Genomic DNA, 19,238 nt, shown 5'->3' with positions numbered 1-19,238 from the left:
TTCTTGTTTTAGTTATGACAGCTTCATATGTGTTTTTCCAAAAGATATAGGCAATTTTATACTTAGCTATATTAGCGGTTGCCTAACCACAACGAAAATTTCTCATATATTTAATATAAAAGACATTTTAGCGATAGGTGATAAATAAATTATATAATTTTATCAAATCAAATTTTACATACTTTCTTCATTTTTAATATTTGATTTTATAAAATTAATATTAACAAAAAAGTGTTTTCTCGAATGTGTATATTTGGTTATCTATACCTTATCTAGTAATGAGTTCTAATGTTTGTATTTTAAAATGACAAAAAGCTAATTCTAAAGTTTTTCCTAAAAGCAAAAAATTTAAATGTTAAATAATGTGGACAGACGATAAGTGGCATTATGATTATGTTCGTTTAGCATGGGATACGGGGTTTTCTTTTGAAAAGTGTAAATCATCAAATTTAGATAGGAATAAAATATGTAAGTTATAATTAATTTTTATTATAATTTTATATACTTCAATAGTCATAATTTTAAAAGGGAACAGCAATATATCAGTATTCATTAAAGTGTAAATAATTATTAAATAATCTTGTATCTCTGTTTTAGCTATGATAGATATAGAAACAATTTTAAGAGAAAGAGATGTTGGAGCTGTCGATCGCTTTATTCCAACAATTGTACAATACATTCTGGAGGAGGAGCAAGCTAAAGTTCTTGATACAAATTTTGTAAAAATGTTTAGGATAAGTCAATTAGCTGTAGAGTTTTTATTGTTTTGTAAAAAATATTTGGACAATACAGTTGTGTTACTTAAGAAGGAATTAGCCAAGTACAAAGAGGTGAGAGTTAGTGTAACAAAAAATATATTTAACTATTATTAGGCACATGAAAAAACAATCTATGTTTTTAAATTGTAAAAAATGTTTGATTGATGAAATGAAAAAATGATAATTTTCCGCACAGACTTTTTTTATTACTCGTCGTGACTCCAGAATCTGCCCTATTGGCAACAAGTATTTCTTATGTCTATATTATATATACATGGCATGTAGAAAATCACTTCATTAAGCAATCTTCTGTATAAAATATTATCTTAATTAATTAGCCTTATTCTAAAGCTTATTCTAAAGTCTACATATGTCCAGTAAGCAGATCGAGTGGTGTTAAATGTTTTAGTGTACGCATTTCACTATCACATCGCATATTTAGCTGATTACGAGTACATTGGGATGCACTGACACTCTTTTGAAGTACTTCACAGAAACACGTTGAATTACACTCGTTATAGGTTCTAGAGGAATTTCGCATTGTATCACTTTATTTGAAATATAGTACGGAGCATCAACAATGGCACGCAACACCTTATTTTGAAACCGTTGAATGATGGCTATGTTAGATTTGCTAGCGGTACCCCATAGTTGGATTCCATATGACGAAATGGGCTTGAGTATAGACTCATATAGCAATACCTTGTTATTTAATGATAACTTGGATTTGCGCCCGATGAGCCAATACATTTGATACAATTTAAGTCCAAGTTGTTTCCGTTTAGAGAGTATGTGCTTTTTCCAGGTTAGGCCTCGATCTAAGTGCTCTGCTTGGGGTGAGTTGACGATGATTGATATTCACTGGTGTAATTACATGCGTGGGTTTTGTTTCATTGGCTTTAATGCGCCATGTCTTCAACCATAATTGTATTTGCTCCAGGTGGGTTTGTAGGTTTATTGATGCTGTGACTGGATCTTCATGGGATGCTAAGATTGCTGTGTCGCGTGCGTATGTTGCCACAGTAGTTATTTTTGTTGTGGGCAGATCAGCCGTATACAGAAGATACAGTACTGGACCCAGTACACCACCTTGCGGAACCCCTGGATATATGAGATTTAATTCGGTATGTTCATCGCCTTGATTTATAATAAAATTTCTATCAGTGAGATAAGATTTTAGTAACTGATAGTCCGGATGAGGGAGAAGTTTCTTTAGTTTAACCTGCAAGCCCGTATGCCATACTTTGTCAAAAGTCTGAGATATGTCTAGAAAAGCAGCCAAACAATATCTTTTGGCATTTAGGTCAGTGTTTATTTTGTTTACAAGTCTATGTACTTGTTCTATAGTCCTATGTTTATTGCGAAAGCCAAACTGATGTTCTGGAATAATTTTTCTTTTTTCTATTATATAGTTTAGTTTCTTTATGTATAATTTCTCGAAAACTTTCGAGATTATCGGTAATGAACTTATAGGTCGGTAGGAGATCACATCTGGTATTTTTCCCGGTTTAAGAATCATTAATATTTTAGCTACTTTTCAGATACTAGGGAAGTAATTAATTCGTAGTATAGCATTAAATATACATGTTAATAGTTTTATACCCTTTTCTGATAGTTCTTTTAAGATTTTACCATTAATTAAGTCATAACCAGGAACTTTTTTAATATTAATCTCTCTCATTGTTGGTTTAACTTTTTTGACCGTTAATTTCTCGTGCGGCAGGTCCATTTCAAATGGCGAATCTAGAAAGCTAGTAATTTTATTTTCCTCATCTTTATGTAGCTGAGACTGGAATGGTTTAAAGATATTTTTTAAGTGTTTTGAGAAAATGTCGGCCTTCTCTTTATTGCTTCTAGCCCAATTATTTTCGTTTGTTTTAATAGGTGGGTTATGCTGCTGGGATCTCTTAAGCTTTTTTCTTGCTTTTCACAACGAATAGTCTGTTGCCTCAGTTGGTGTCAAGTTTTCTAGGTATTCTTGAATGCCTTGATTTTGTTCACTTTGGATTAGTTCTTTCAGCTCTTTTATTGCTCTATTAAATTTCCTTGTATTATCTTCAGTCCTTTGCTGTTGCCAATTCCGTCGTAATTTTCTTTTTTCTAATACCTTTTTCTCTATTTTACGTGATATATGTGTATTTTTTCTCGGAAATGTTTCACTGTTAGGAGTCGCGGAATATGCTGCCTCCTGTATATTTTTTGGAAGGTTTATTGCTGCTATTTCTATATCCATTTCAGTTTGTAATTCTAAGTTTAGAGAGATGTCTGTCTAAGTTTTCCCTAAATGAGGGCGAGTTAATTCTATTATTGCACAGACAATCTTTGATGGTAATTTTTGAGAAATTGTGTGAATGATCAGAAGACAGGTCGAAACATGATTCTGCATGACACATTTTTGTATCCATATTTTTTGTAATACAGAAATCTGTAGTATCTGGTTTTTTATTTCTGTCTGAAGGCCAATATGTTGGTTTACCAGTAGAGATATGTTGTAAATTATCTGTCTTTATTGCTTTTAGCAGTTCTCTACCTTTTGAGGTTATTATTCTTGAACCCCACATTAAATGTTTTGCATTGTAATCTCCTCCGGCTATAAATCTATTACCTAGCGTACTGAATAGAATAATAGCGTAGAATTCTTGAAAGTGTTTTGCCTTGTTATGTTTTTGTGGGCAATAAATCGCAGACATTGTTAATGGTCCATGGACTTCCTCTATGTTTATACTGGTGGCTTGCAGGTAGTCTTTGCGGATTTTTTCTTTTTCGAAATGATTTATATCATCTCAAATCATTATGGCTGTGCCTCAATGTGCTTTATCATCAGGATGATTTGTATGATAAAGTTTATATTTGGGAATTTTCAAATATTGTTTGTCCGTAAAATGTGTTTCGGAAACCATCATAACGTCAATATCTTGTTCAGTTACGAAGATTTTTAGTTCCCTGGCGTGTTGTTGGAGCCCATTGGCATTCCAGACGGCGATTTTGTAGCTAATGGTTTCAGGCATTAGGCAAGTTTGCTGACGACGGTTGTGAGTAAACCAAGCATCGTACTCATTTGATCCATTAGTTTGGCCATCATGTTTTCTAATCCAGAAATGTTGCTGCTAGTTCCAGTAGGTTGTGATGTGATTTCTCGATTTTTTGCTGAACCATTTTTAACCATTGGGCATAAGTTATGTCTTATGTCTGGTTGATTTGGTTTGGTGGGTAGACTGGTAGGTGTGGATTATTTGATTTGCTGTTGATGCCTTTTTTCTCTTAAGACAGGGTAGAATTTCCGCTGTAATTGTTTGTCAACTGCGCAACCCTTGTAGTTCGCTGGATTACTCATCTAAATGATTTGCGACAGTAAGTTTTTGTGTGCCCGTGCGCTTGACACCTCGTGCATTGTGGTATAATTCTTTTTATATGTGGTGGTTCGCATTTAATAATATTATTTTCCAATTTGGTGATTTCATACACCGCTTTATTATTTCCATTAGGTTTTATATCAATATAGAACATAGGCAGAGGTATTTTTGTCGTGCGATGTCGTATATTGTGAACATTTACGACCTCGTGGCCTTTTTCAGCTAAAGCTACCTTGATGGTGTTAAAGTCCGACCCGTGATGTAATCCTTTTAACACGAATTTAAACGTTTTCTCGGATTTTGGCCTGAATGTATGGTATTGGGTGTTTCTTTCATCTAATTATTTTACTAGAACTTTAAATCTCCCCGCTTCGAACAATTGGATTTTTATTGTTTCATAGCTCACTGTTTTAATTGTGTAGTTCGTAGTGATGGTTTTTAATAGGTCGAGGATGTGTTTTATTACTCCTACCTTATAGACTGTTATTAGTGGTGGTTTGGGAACAACTTTTTCAGGGCTTGGTTGTATATTCTCTTCAATTTCTTCAGACAGGTTGCTAAAGTTTTTTATCTCTATTGGTTTCTGTAACTAATAGTCACTGATCCTTGTTTGTTCCCTCGCGATTTCTTCTTCTGGGCTTCTCAATCGTTTTTTGTTAATGACTGTAGTCCATTCTGTTTGTGGGGTTTGCGTTATTGCTGATGGTTCTAATCTTATATCATAGTGTGCAGGTGATTTGGTTGAATATCTATGGTTGTTTCACGCATTTCATTTTTCACTCAAGTATTATTTTTTGTACAAGTTTTTGACCAGAAATATTATAAATGAATTTCAAAAGGACTGTTGTAAAATAAGGGAAAATAATTTTAAAACACTAATAAAAATGAAATGCAGTTTTTTTGTCTGGTCAGGTAAACACGTATTCACTACACTTTAGGTCCACTGAGAGACGGATAGCCGCATCTGTTATGCGTTTTTAACACTCAATTAAATAACCGTAATAAAATACTATTTTTTTTTAAAGAAAAGTATCTTTCTAGAGCTTGGAGCCTATTGAAAATACGTCTTCACCCTACGATGGTTGGAACCGAACTGTTCGCACAGACTTAATGTTGTTTTAATTTAGTGATTGGGGATATTAAATATTTTTATAAAATGAGTTATTCACTCATTGAAAATATAAGGTTATTTTTATATCAAATCCCGATAATTAATAAGATATCAATAAGTTAAAAATACTATATGAAAATACGACAAGACAAAAGTTATGATGGAAGTACTATAATTAAGATTATTTTTATAGTAGTTATGAGTTCTGAGCACCAAATATAATTATATAATTATATATGATAAATATTCTTTTCTTTCTTTTAAATTGTACATTGAATAACAATTGAAACAAGTCACAGTAAAGAAAGGTACAATGAACGATCTTTATTACAAATATTAAATGATAGTTAGCTTTTAAACAACTATATTAATCAAAGAAATTACTAAAATAAGAATTTTTAAAAAACATATTTTTTTGTATAATCTTAAAATCTTAGAACAATAAAACAAAAACAATTAAATAAAAATATAAAAATTTTAAAACACTAAATTACTGTGAAATATGTAGCATTTCTTTTAATTTTAACATTGATAATGGACCGTCGATGTTACGTGTTTTATTTGCAGTAACTCATTCAAGTAACTAACTATTATGAATATACATATTTTACTCCATATACATAATATTTCTCCCATAAGGTTTACATTCAAAACGATTAAACTTGGTAAAAGAGCAATTTACCTATAATCAAATGAAGTCGCAATCATTCACCTTCAAGAAAATAACTATCATATTCACTCATTGTCTATATTGTATTTTCCAACAGTTTCTCAACTCTTTCTCTGTAAGCAAATTTATTTATTTCGTGCACTTACAGGTACCTCATTTCTAGTTTATTTTTAGTTTTCGTCATTAATTTTCTCCCAACTCTGTTTTGTGTTTGTATCCGACATGTGAATAAACTCACTTACAAAGCACTACAAAGTCTGCAACGTTAAGTTTGACTCAATGTTGAATGAACTTAACTTAAGTTTAACTCAATGAAGTTAATATACAAATTTGCATTTGCTGAATTCAATGCATTTACTGAATTTAACAGGATATTAACATCGATAAAATGTACGGAAAACCTCTACAAATCAGCGCGCCGGCTAGAGACTAAGATATTTGTTTATATATTTTGTGTCACCGATCTGTTATGAACATGTTAAAAGGGAGTTTTTTTGATGACACTAAAGATAGAATGTAAATATGTAACCTCCCTCTCATGGACATTAATACTAGATAGTACGCTGGTTGAGGGCTTGAATATTATTTTATTTAAATATAGCACACCATATTGTAAGTGCTACTACATTTAAATTAAATATTTTCAAAATACATAAAAAAAATTATCTTTATACACGTTACAATTTCTTTCAATCAATTTGGAAATCCCTTTGTTTACCGGTTTAGAATATAAAAGGTGAATTAATATATTTCTGCTTAGCTCTTGGTCTTTTTAAGATATTGGTATAAAACTTACAAAGTGGGTCTATGTTGAACTGACTGGTTGAAACAACATAATTGAGTGTTGTCGAAAGAGCTGTAATTAAACACATGTTGTGTACTTTAGTTCAACCTGGAAACCTTTGGAATTAAAAAAAAACAACAATTTTTATTGAATTCAATGTTGTACTTGGGTCCACTTTTTCCTCTTCGATTGGTAATGCTAAAATATCTGTAAATAAAGACACAATTCAGATTCAAAGTAATATTCGGCATGCTAATTACGTTGCCTTTTGCCAAATTGCATTATCTCTTATAGTTTCCGAGATATGGACTATCGAAATTTACAATTTTGGTTCTGCTTCTAACTTGTGCCAAAATTGTAAAAGGGTCTTATGAATTATCGATTTCGTTCCAATTCACATTCCAAGTAATATTCGGCATGCTAATTACGTTGTCGATTACCAAATCGCATTATCTCTTATACTTTCCGAGATATGGACTATCGAAATTTACAATTTTGGTTCTGCTTCTAACTTGTGCCAAAATTGTAAAATGGTCTTATGAATTATCGATTTCGTTCCAATTCACATTCCAAGTAATATTCGGCATGCTAATTATGTTGTCGATTACCAAATTGCATTATCTCTTATGGTTTCCGAGATATGGACTATCGAAATTTACAATTTTGGCTCTGCTTCTACCTTGTGCCAAAATTGTAAAATGGTCTTATGAATTACCGATTTTATTCCACTTCACATTCCAAGTAATATTCGGCATGATAATTACGTTGCCTTTTGCCAAATTGCATTATCTCTTATAGTTTCTGGGATATGGACTATCGAAATTTGCAATTTTGGCTCTGCTTCTACCTTGTGCCAAAATTGTAAAATGGTCTTATGAATTACCGATTTTATTCCACTTCACATTCCAAGTAATATTCGGCATGATAATTACGTTGCCTTTTGCCAAATTGCATTATCTCTTATAGTTTCCGAGATATGGGCTATCGAAATTTTACACCTTAGACTCTGTTTCTATCTTAGGCCAAAATTGTCAAATGGTCATATGAATTACGGATTTCGTTCCAAATCACATTCCTTACGTCTTTGCTAGGCCTTCCACATTTGTTTTAAATAAGCCTGTCTAAAATGCAAATTACAAACAATTTTAGTCTTATTTAACATTCCTTAGTCCTTACTACCGGCAAACGTTGTAAACCAAAATTCTAAGTGAATGCGGCCACATTGCGACGTGCTGACGTCATACATTTTGATGATGGGCATTGGCTGTTTTATTGGATATAGTATCTTTAACTATAAGTATAACTACAAATAATAACTGTAACTACAATAAAATTGCTTCCTGATGTCCTATGCTAATGTGTAATATTTTAACAGAAATTTTTAGTCCCTGAAATATTGATTGTATAATATATAATTTTGAGTAAAAATTGGGGAGGAACAATTAAATATCAAAATCCAATTCTAGAAAGAAGTTCAAAATATATGTGAACATTCTAATAAGGGTGCATGGTATATGGATTCGGTACAGAGACGAACTTATTTTTAGAGTGCCGGTTTTATACTTTCTATCGCCTAGCGAAATAAATAAGTTTGAACTTTGTTGTCCATCCATCTGTCCAAGTCCCCTTCTATTTAAATCTCCCTGGTATATTTTCTATATTTTGTTATCTTTATAGTCAAATTAGCACAACAAATTATAAACAGTATATATTAATATATTAAATTATTTCTTTAAGACATTAAAATGTGCAGTTGCACTCAAATTCTTTGTCAAAATGTCAGTAGATATAGCTGCTTTCTTTAAATACCTATCTTTATATCTTTACATAAACTCAGATAGCTTATATACCGTTCTGAATTACAATAACTAAAACAGCATATTAACTGAGCCATTGTCTTAGATAAATCGCTCCTTTTAAAGTCACTGGCACTATGATATTCTGATACAGTGTTTGACAAAGCTATGTCAAGATTAACGCTGATTTCTATAAGTCTGTAAGCAGTTTTACTATCTAACATTAGCGTTCTAAAATTGTAACTATTTTTAAGTTCTTAAGAACAGCATCAATTTTAACATACCTTGCTGATGCAGGTTGTTTAAAACTTATTTAACTTTAAAGCCTTATTTTCATTTTTAGTTTTAAACCAAAAAAATCATATAGAGTCGAAATAAAGCACTGACGAGACTTTGTTTTAATCGCGTTCTTTTATATAAAAGCTAACAGGGTGCATAATAAGGTACATAAACTAATAAGTTATTTTATTAATTACTATTAAGTTAAATAGCAATATGTAGAGATATTAACATGTGTCCAAATGTAAACATTGCTAGGATCTATCGTCTGTTTGTTTATCCCATTAACATATCTAAGTTGGAACGAATTACGTAAGGTACACTCACAAATGATACAACACTTTGGCAGTAGACAATAACTTAAAGAGATTTAAGACTATAGATAACATTAGATTGGATTAAATAATAAAGCTAAATGTACATCTAATAAGAAAATAGAGCAGCGATCTCCAATGCTGTTTTCTAGGTACTTCGTTTCTAATATAGGAGAGTTAATTAAATATCGAAAATGAAATTAATTTATAGAACACATCGCAGAAAAAGGATTTCAGCTAATAAAACCAAACAAATTAAAATTGAACAACTAATTTTAAGAGCCACTAGGTGATTGAAAAACATATCAACCAATTACATTAACATTGAAGATAATTGTGAGGTATCTTCAGATCACTTGCCCATTATTTTGATGGTAATCTGAGGTAGTAATTGGTATACCCCATTTACCATTACTACTAAATAAATAGGCAGACTGGAATTGATTCAAGCTGGTTGTGGAAAAATATATTGGAAGCAGTATGTAGCAGAATAAAAAGCTGTTTAGAACAATACCTCAGTATCAAGAAACAAACCACCAGGGATTTTTTTATAAGATAAATTAGAGAGCGCTTAGCAACAAAACGTAAAGCAAGAAAAAATGGCAATAAAGCAGAACGGCTGATCAAACGGTTTTAAATAAACTGGGTCACTCAAATAGAAATTATGAATTGCGAAAAATGAAGTGCTTTCTGAATTTCTCAAGAATTTAGCATACTATCAAGAGTCTCTTTGGAAGGCGGTTGAGACATTAAATTAAAACCTTAAAATACCAAAATTTGCTAATTCTTTTTTTTTGTTCTGGCCTAAAAACCAGGCGGTGGAATGGAAGTTGGACCGAGTTATGTGGGACTGCCTCTGGGCTTACTAATATACTAAACCGAAACCGCCTCACAGTTGACCCCTATGGATCACTACTGTTACTGCATTAAATTTGGGGATATGGCACCCGCTGATCGGGCAGTCGTTATTGGGCACGAGGGCCCGGCGATTCTATTGATTCGCGAACCTGAGTTAACACATAACTGGATACTGTTGTATGGGGGCAAAAGTTATGACTGTAGCTACGGATGAGGTCGTTTCAGCCTGGAAAAGGGGGGAGCTTGGCGGTGACGCGGTGCTAAGTTCCCAGAATGTCGACCAGCTCGCGAACAAGCGCGTTTTCAGAAGAACTTGAGCTGAGTTGTTGTTTGTGGAATGATTGAGATATGAAGTGCTGGATTTCTGGAGTGTCAGTTTCCCTATGAATTTGATTATTTCTGACAAACGATGGAGCGTTTAATATTCTCCTGAGGAGCTTATTTTGGAAAACTTGAAGCCGTTTAACCTGGTTGGGTGTAACAAACTTGAAGTAGACATTAGATCCGTAGAGGAGTACGGACCGAATTAACATCTTGTAAAATAAGCTTTTGATGGAGATGGGAAGTCTGCTAGAAGGGCAAATCAGAGAAGATAGCAGGTTGGCTATCCCCGAACCTTTTTGGATTGCTTTCTGGATTTGGAAATGTCAACCGAACCGCCGGTCGAAGTGAAGACCTAGGTACGTGACGTTATTTAGCCATGGAATTATTGCGGTGTCGAAGTTGCGAGACGCGCAGTGCGTAACGCTTTTTATGGAAAATAATGGCCTGGGTTTTCAGGGGGTTGATTTGTAACCTCCAGAATTTGAACCAATTGATCGCATGATCGAGCTGCTTCTGTAAACGTTCATGAATTGTAACTTCGAACCTGGCGGCCGTGAAGAAAGCAGTGTCGTCAGCGTAAAACGCGACGTCAATATGCTCTTTTCTTGGCAGATCTGAAATAAAGAGGTTAAATAAGGCTGGGGCCAGCGGGGAACCTTGAGGTACGCCAGCATCGATTTGTTTATGACTGGAAAGTGATTCCCTGATCTTGACCTGGAAAGATCTGTCCGATAGATAGGACTTGATGAGAGCGGTTAGGTCTTCTGAGAGGCCTAGCCGCACGCACTTTGCGATCAATCCGTCATGCCAGACCTTGTCGAAGGCTTTGGTTAGGTCCAGAAGAACTGCTCCAAGCTTTTTACGTTGGTCAAGAGCATGATGGATGTGTGCGGCCAGACGGGTAGCCTGATGGACGGATGAGTGGTGAGCGCGAATGAAGCCGAATTGTTCATCTGGAATGATGTTGTTTTCCTTTGTGAAAAGGTTGAGAGCGTAGAGTATTGCCCTCTCGGCAAGCTTCGAAATGGCGCTGAGAAGGCTGATAGGCCTGTAATCAGATGGAGATAATTTTGCTCCTTTCTTGGATATAACCGCTATATGTGCGTGTTTCCAAGACGCCGAGAAATGTTGTAGCCTCATGATGGAGTTAATGATGTTTGTCAGTTCTGCAAGCTGTTTATGTGGGAGCTTTTTTAACTGGGTAATCGATATTCCATCGAAACCTGGAGATTTTGTGGTTTGAAGTTTGCCGATCATAGTCTGTAGAGCCTTTACAGACACGTAATGGTTGAGAAGAAAGGCTGGGGTTACTGGTCTTTTGACGGAGTTGGATTCGTTGATGACAGTGTCATTGTCTTTAGCTTTATTGTTCTCTGCGGGTGGGAGGCATTTCATTTGAGCTCTGCAAGGAGCTCGACTTTTTCTTGGTCAGCGACTGCGAAATTTCCTGTAACCGCTTATTTTGGAAGGAAAGAAACACATATATATATATATATATATATATTTATATATATATATATATATATATATTATATATATATATATATATATATATATATATATATATATTTATATATATATATATATATATATATATATATGTATATATATATATATATATATATATATATATATATATATATATATATATATATATATTTATATATATATATATATATATATATATTTATATATATATATATATATATATATATGTGTATATATATATATATATATATATATATATATTTATATATATATATATATATTTATATATTTATATATATATATATATATATATATTTATATATTTATATCCATATTTAATATATGAAAATTACATTATATTAAAATATAATAGGAGAATATACATCAAGGTATACATAATTATATACATTATTTAGAGGAAACTCAGTCAACATAGTTAAAACAAAAAAGCCACCAACACCATTATACATGAAAGCATTGAAAACGTCCTAAACATCTCCAAATATGATTAACTATGGTCCTTATTTTTGCAAGTACTTTTGATGGAGAAACTCCATTAATGAATTGACTACCTCCAGCTCTTGATTGACTTCTTGTAATCATTTTGAAATGTGCAGCTATTTCGGGTTGAAATTTTGGCATATGTTGATTCGTATGGAATGTCGTTGAAAATGTTTTGTTACAAATTTGGCAGCTAACATTCCCACTATAAATAAATATAAATTGGTGCTATTTGGATTTTATAAAATCAATGCTTGTTAAACCACCAAGAATAACACAACAATTTAAGTATTATTCTATATGATTATTAATACAGTACGAAATCAAGATATTCTAGATTTTCACTCGATCGACTTGAAAGAAACCTACCATTATTATAAATTAAAGATAATACAGTTTATTCTATGCAATCGTTTTTCTAAATAGCGTATGCAAAATTAATTGATATATTGTGCAATATAAGAGATTAATAGTACTATTTTCAGGAAAACAAAGAACTAAATAATTTTAATGAGGAGTTGAGAATGCAGCTGACCAAACTAATCAGCCAACAGTCGATCGTCACTTTTAAATGTAATTTATGTTCAAAAGTATTTTCATCTGAAGTATACCTGAATTCTCATATGACCAGGAGGCACAATAACAGCGGCGGTATCGAAACGGACAACATCCCTCAAACGGACAAACTGAACATGGAGATCAAGGAACTGAAAGAACGCCTGAACAACACCGAGAAACTGTTAAAGCAGAAGGACGAACAGAACAAGGAAAACACGAACCCAAGGGAGAAACGCGACGACACAACCGGTGAAATTTTAAGGAATTTCGAGGAATTTAAAAAGGCCGTTGACGTGGAACTGAATGAATTGAAGATAAAGAACAGTTTTTATAAGGAGAGTTACGACAAACTGTTTGATAAGTTGGAACAGACACGGAATGAGAAGGAGATGATGGTCAAGGCGGATAACACTACACAGACCGAAGAATTTACACATCGAGAGTGTCAGACCAACAACAGTTTGACCGAGAATAAAGAGCCAGAGGATAAGAAAGTTGAGCCAAAGGCGGATGATGCTCTCGAGACGAAAATATCAGCAACCCTGGCTCACATCGAAGGACAAATGGAGGCATTCTGGACGAAAATGAACGAGATAAAAACCGTCCAAATACCACAGTTATCGATTACAGCTGAAACGGCGCAAGTGGACGATAGCCAGATCATGAGGATACCCCAAGCCAAACCTAGATCGAAATTGACCGTTGCAACCTCAAGTCCAAAGAAAAACGTCGAAGACTTACAATACCACATACATCAGGTGGAAGCGGAGCTCGATGTTCACGCGAATGAGCATGTTGATGATGCTTCAGTCGAAAAACTAATTAAAGCCGATAATAAAGTACCCGATTTCAAGCCGGTGCCAAAACCAATTTTGTCCGTTCCCAAATTCGTAAAACAACAGGCGAAAATAATAGAAATATCGGAATCTTCATCGGAAACGAACACGGGGGAATCTTCAGAGGAATCTGTCGAAGAACCGTATGTATATAGGCTTAGAATTAATAGAAATGATGAGATTATGAAATTGTATTTTAGGAAAAACGAAGCGAAAGCTAGTGAAGGTACCAGGGATGATTACAGGAAGGAAGTGGAAGATTTGTTGGTCAATAAGTTGAAAGGAATAGGAGTGTCTGAAGATTGGACTGGTATACCACAGGAGACGTTTGAAAAGAGCATGAAAATTACCAAGCATCAGGGGACTCTTCTTAAAAGGGTAAATTAATTTTTTATAGATATTTTTGTGAGAAGTACTTTAGTAATATATCTTGTAACATAAGACTAAGCAGAACTTCGACGAAATTGCAGTAGTATCAATATAATATGATGCTGTTTGTGCTTTCGAATATTCTTCAGGAATAGTTGACGATCGGCAATATGGTCCCAGACAACCTTAATCTCCTATTTTTCAAATCATTTTCCATAGTCTTGACATCATCCCCTGGCTTGAGTTTACCCTATTGTCTTGGTTTTCTCGATGTTTTTTTTAAATATTGTTTAAATCGCTTGTTAAGTTGCTCACAACATCTTAGCCATTGATTCAATCATTATTTTTCATATGTTCTAGAATAAAACATTTTGGTATACCGTGAAAAAGTAAACGAGATTTCAAGAGCATTTTGAGAGCTCTTTTGTTTTGCGATATTAAAGTGGAATTGTAAGAAGAATATATTAAACAATACGAATGTTGCAGTAGAAAATAAACGAGTGCATCTAACTCTGAATAAAAATGATAGGATCCAGTAAGGAATTCATGATATCTGTTTTGTGATATATGGAATACTGGATCTAGTCTGATGAAGCTGATATTCATTTTTTAGCATTTAAAGCTAGTCACTTTAGCTCACCAGAAATCAAATATTCCACAAGGAGGAAGTTATGAGATGAATGATTCGCTTTTCAACACAATATAGTTTTATAAACCATTTTCATCGTGAGTATGTTATATATTACTCTATCCATCAGGGAATGCTTCTTTTCACAACTTTCTTAAGATCACATGAGCGCTGGTCCTGACATGAACATATAAAACTGTAGTTTGTCGTCTACCATGATCCTCAAATATTTCATTACTAAAATTATTGTATTATGATTCTCGAGAAAATGCTCTTCCTACTATGTATTTGTATAATCAGCATCAATTTACAGCTGGAACCCGTGGAGAGTCTAGTTATCAATCTGTACATTTATATTGGTGTTTTTGACCGCAACCGTTTTGGTTTCGGACAAGGTGAATCTGCTGTTTCTCAGATTAGTCTCCATGGGTTTAATCCATGTGCGTTATTGCGTCAAAAAGGTCATTCAAAAAGTTGATTTCGTGGCAGAATGCAAACTGATAAAGAACTGATCTACGCAATCAATAATGGATAATCAATACATGGAAAACCTACTTAAGTTATGGGAGGTATACTTTCGACCTCTCTATTTTGCTAACTAAATGAATGTTTTTAAACCAATTTAGGTGATACATTCGAATTGCATAGTAATAAAAATGTTTTTTAAATATATATTATTTCTGCTGTGTCTATGACGATACGCCAGGTGTGTTGTATTATAATTGTTACTTGTTATTATGATGTGTGTTCAGTTCGCTTAAGTTTTCTGTGGAAATATATAAAAAAATTAAAAATATTCATGTTTTTTTACACAGGAAATATTGTTTTTTTTTGTAGTCTGATAATTTGTCTCTCCCTATGGATATGGTGGTTGACTCTTCTCTCAATAGTGTATTGATTTTCGTTGATGTCTCCAATCATTTTGACCTGATAGGTTCATAACAGGCAATTTTATAAGCCGCTGCTCCTTATCCAATTCGTCGAAAGAGATTATAGATGCAAAATTGTTTCAGTTTGAACAACTTCTGAGTATAATTTTAGTTTGTTAGAACTTTCTCTCTTGAAATTTATCTGATTTTAGTGTGTAAGATGAGAGTGTGAATTTTTTGTTACTACAAAGGAGCAACGATGCAACACGAAATACTTTTTTACATTCTTGCCTAATATAGTCTTTACTGCTTTTTAAAGTGTTTAACCATGGTTTATTTGGATTGGACGTACCGGCTGACTGGATACTGGCGTGACTGACAAATAGTTATTCGTTGTCGGATTTTACACTATTGCCTCGATACATTTATAATTACAAATGCAAATATAAACTACATCAATGTGTTTATCTTCAATATGGTCAAATATTTTTGAATTACATCAGATACACTGTTATTTAAACATTCTATGCAGCAACTATCTTTGTCGTATCTCTTTTAAGTTTGCATTTAATCCTTTATAATAATATGGCTTAATAACTATATGCTATTTCTTTCTTACTATATGCAATTTATTAGAATGAGCTATCCAGCAAGTTAGGAGGAACGCTGCTTCAGTGGCGTAAACAATATTGCCAAACAATAGCTTCCCTTAAGAATCGCTGCTATAGTGTATATTAAGGCCAGCGGCGTTTTTGTGAATTAAACTTTTCTCTAATTAATTTTTTAAATTAAAAGAAAAAAGAAACCTTTCCATCTTTAGGACAACATGAAGATTTTGTGGTATTCTACTAATTTTGAATTTTGTGGTATTCAAAACCGCGTGTCAGTGCAGCCATGCTGCATCAATCTGAATAATTGGTAACTATGTTAGAAGGCGCTATAACCGGTCAGTACGCTGGGAGCGACAGAACTTTTCATGGTAGAAATTTTCGATGATAGTAGTAACAATTCATGTGATTTAGTTTGATTTTCATTTTAGTTTTCTTGCATAGAAGGTAAATGTTCGGAAACAGTTTATTCCTTGGATGCTAAGCTGTCTAAAAGTTTTTTGAGAGTTTGAGCTGGGTCTTTCTCCAATAAGCTTGGCAAGTATCTCCGAAGTTATTCGACCGTTAATCTTGTCCTTTGTCATTTGACATATAAACCACAACTTTCAAATCGTTGAAGCCAAAATCGACAATAGCGATATAAGCGAGCAGTATCACCATACGTATTTAAAAGTGTTTGAGTACAGTTGTAGTGCTTAATTGATTGATTATGGTTCCACAGAAACCATGAGGTTCAAAAGACCCAAAGTCGTATGGAATCTGTGGAAACGAATAAGGGCCAGATCACTACAAAAATATTTATTGGTACCATGATAGACCAAAAATAGCAAAGGAGAAATTTTAGTCCACAAAAAGCCATTACCTCTATTTATGTTAGCCTTTGAACATGATACGGACACAAAAACCATTTTTGGTATTAAAAGAATTTTAGTGGTCGAAATAAAAATCGAACCTCTAAAAAAATCGAACTTAATACCGCAACGAACTGACGAATAGTTACTTAAACTAATAGGAAAGCTGGACAGACAAGAAAAAATGATCGAATATTTTTCCGAAAGGATTGAAAAACTAGAAATGAAAAACATTAAGCTTACTCTACAATAAAATAATCTAAAGCAGGTGTTCCACAAGGAAGTGTACTGGGGCCAATGCTTTATCTACTCTACACTTGTGATATACCACAAAGGGAAAATATTACGATGGCTACATTTGCTGATGATACTGCGATTATAGCTGTCGGAGACAATAGTGAAAAAGCCTCATTAAAATTACAATAGGCAAGTGACAATATAAATAATTGGACACAAGCTTGGAAAATAAGAATTAATGAACAGACCATACAAACACCCATAACATTAAATAATACTATCATTCCATATAGCAACAACGCTAAATACTTCTGAATGAATTTCGATGCAAAACTTCGCTGGAAGGAACATATAAAGAAGAAAAGAAAATAACCGGAATTGAAATATAGGAAAATGTACTGACTAATTGGAAGAAAATCACAATTATCAGTACATAATAAATTACTATTATATAAGCAAATATTGAAACCTATATGGACATACGGAGTTCAATTATGGGGATGTTCTGCAAAGAGTAACATAAATAAAATACAAATTTTTCAGAACAAAGTCCTGAGAGGTATTATGGGTGCACCCAAATACTATAGGACTGATTATCTACATCGAGACCTTCAGATACTCACAGTCAGTCAAGAAATCAAGAGAATTGCAAGGGGGCTTGAGGAAAGACTCCATTCCCACACGAATATTGAAACATTACAACTATTGGATTCCACCAGAACAGGATACAGACTCAAAAGAGTCAAATCATCTGATCTTGTGTAGTGTTGTATAGCGAGGTGCATATATTAAAAAATTCAGCAGTGACATGTATAAACATTATTTCACCAGAGACTGAGATAGTGCCGATGGGTCCTCCTAGTTATATACCTAGATTTAAGTTATCATAAAGACAAATTGTAGATTAGACGGAAACGACTTGTAACAATATATTAATTAAATAATAAAAAAAATCTTATATCATCCAACGGTGCATTATAATTTCTAGGTGTATCCTAATTTCAATATATTGAAGAAAACCATTGAGAAGAAGGTAGATAAATTACTTGTAAATACGAATTCAAGAAATCAGATTAAGAAAGTTGATGACGTTAAACAAAAGCTACAAAATGTGATTAGACTTTCGTGCAGAACAAAACCAGAAAGAACAAGAAGGTAAACATTTAATGACTAATTTAACAAGTAATATTTATTATCAGTAATTGATCCTTTTTTAGTCGAAATTTAGGCACCTCTCTTCAAATTACTAACAGAGCCTTGTACGATACCGATACTGATAGTGATGAGGGTGCCATAAGAACTCCAGAATCACACAACCAACATCCAATACGCAGAAAATACACTGGCGTTATTAATCAACTGAAACGTATGCACCATACTGAACAAAAAGAAGAAGAAAGGCCCGCGTCTGCAGTTCTGAGCAAAAAGGGCGATGTTCAGAAAGGGGTTTTAAAAAGTTTTCCATCAGCAGCTTCTCTGTCCAAGAAGAAAGTGATATTCGATCTGCGTAGCGAGACCAGCCAGTCAGAAGACGAGCCGGTCAATCCGAAGTTTGGCGGAAGTACTACCAGTATAGCTAGCTCGATTCTTGAGTTGGAAGAAGCCGACAATGATGATGTCATCGATTCCGATTTGAAAAAGAATCGAAATAAGAATCGTAATGATTCAGATCTCGAAGTTAGTGATGTGATTTAAGTGAATAAAATTTTACAGAAAAAAACGATGTTTTCATATATATTTAATTCTCGCCCTATCACCAAGAGCCAATAGAACTTCAAAGGGCAACAATGAAACAATCTGCATTAAAAAATCTCAGATAGTGTTCAATTATATATTTTTAATAAATAAATATTTAAGAAAGAAAAACCGGTTCGGAAAGGTTAATTTATATGCATAATATAGTAAAAAAACTGACTAAAAATAACAAAACACCAAGCATTAATTTTTTAAATTTATTAAAATTTAATTAAAATTAATTAATGCAAATAAGATGCATAAGATGCAAATAGGTACACGTTTGTAGCCAATGTCGTTAATGTATTCGCC

General features: G+C 33.3%; 1 protein-coding gene across 1 annotated transcript; it reads left to right on the top strand.

The window, feature by feature from the left end:
* The first annotated feature begins 263 nt into the window (after positions 1-263).
* DZIP1 (DAZ interacting zinc finger protein 1) lies at positions 264-18,988 on the top strand. Its single transcript, XM_076413774.1, has 6 exons — positions 264-468; positions 598-830; positions 12,722-13,773; positions 13,831-14,008; positions 18,181-18,347; positions 18,410-18,988. The coding sequence occupies exons 1-6, from the start codon at positions 363-365 to the stop codon at positions 18,885-18,887; spliced, it is 2,214 nt and encodes a 737-aa protein (XP_076269889.1). The 5' UTR covers positions 264-362; the 3' UTR covers positions 18,888-18,988.
* Positions 18,989-19,238: the final 250 nt, after the last annotated feature.

The sequence above is a fragment of the Rhynchophorus ferrugineus genome, unplaced genomic scaffold (assembly GCF_030347505.1).
Source record: "Rhynchophorus ferrugineus isolate W39M unplaced genomic scaffold, kcgeb_rfMv2 rfM9, whole genome shotgun sequence".
In the NCBI taxonomy this organism is placed as follows: Eukaryota; Metazoa; Arthropoda; class Insecta; order Coleoptera; family Curculionidae; genus Rhynchophorus; species Rhynchophorus ferrugineus.
Note: the sequence above shows the minus strand (reverse complement) of the source record. Positions and strands in the feature narration are given on the sequence as shown.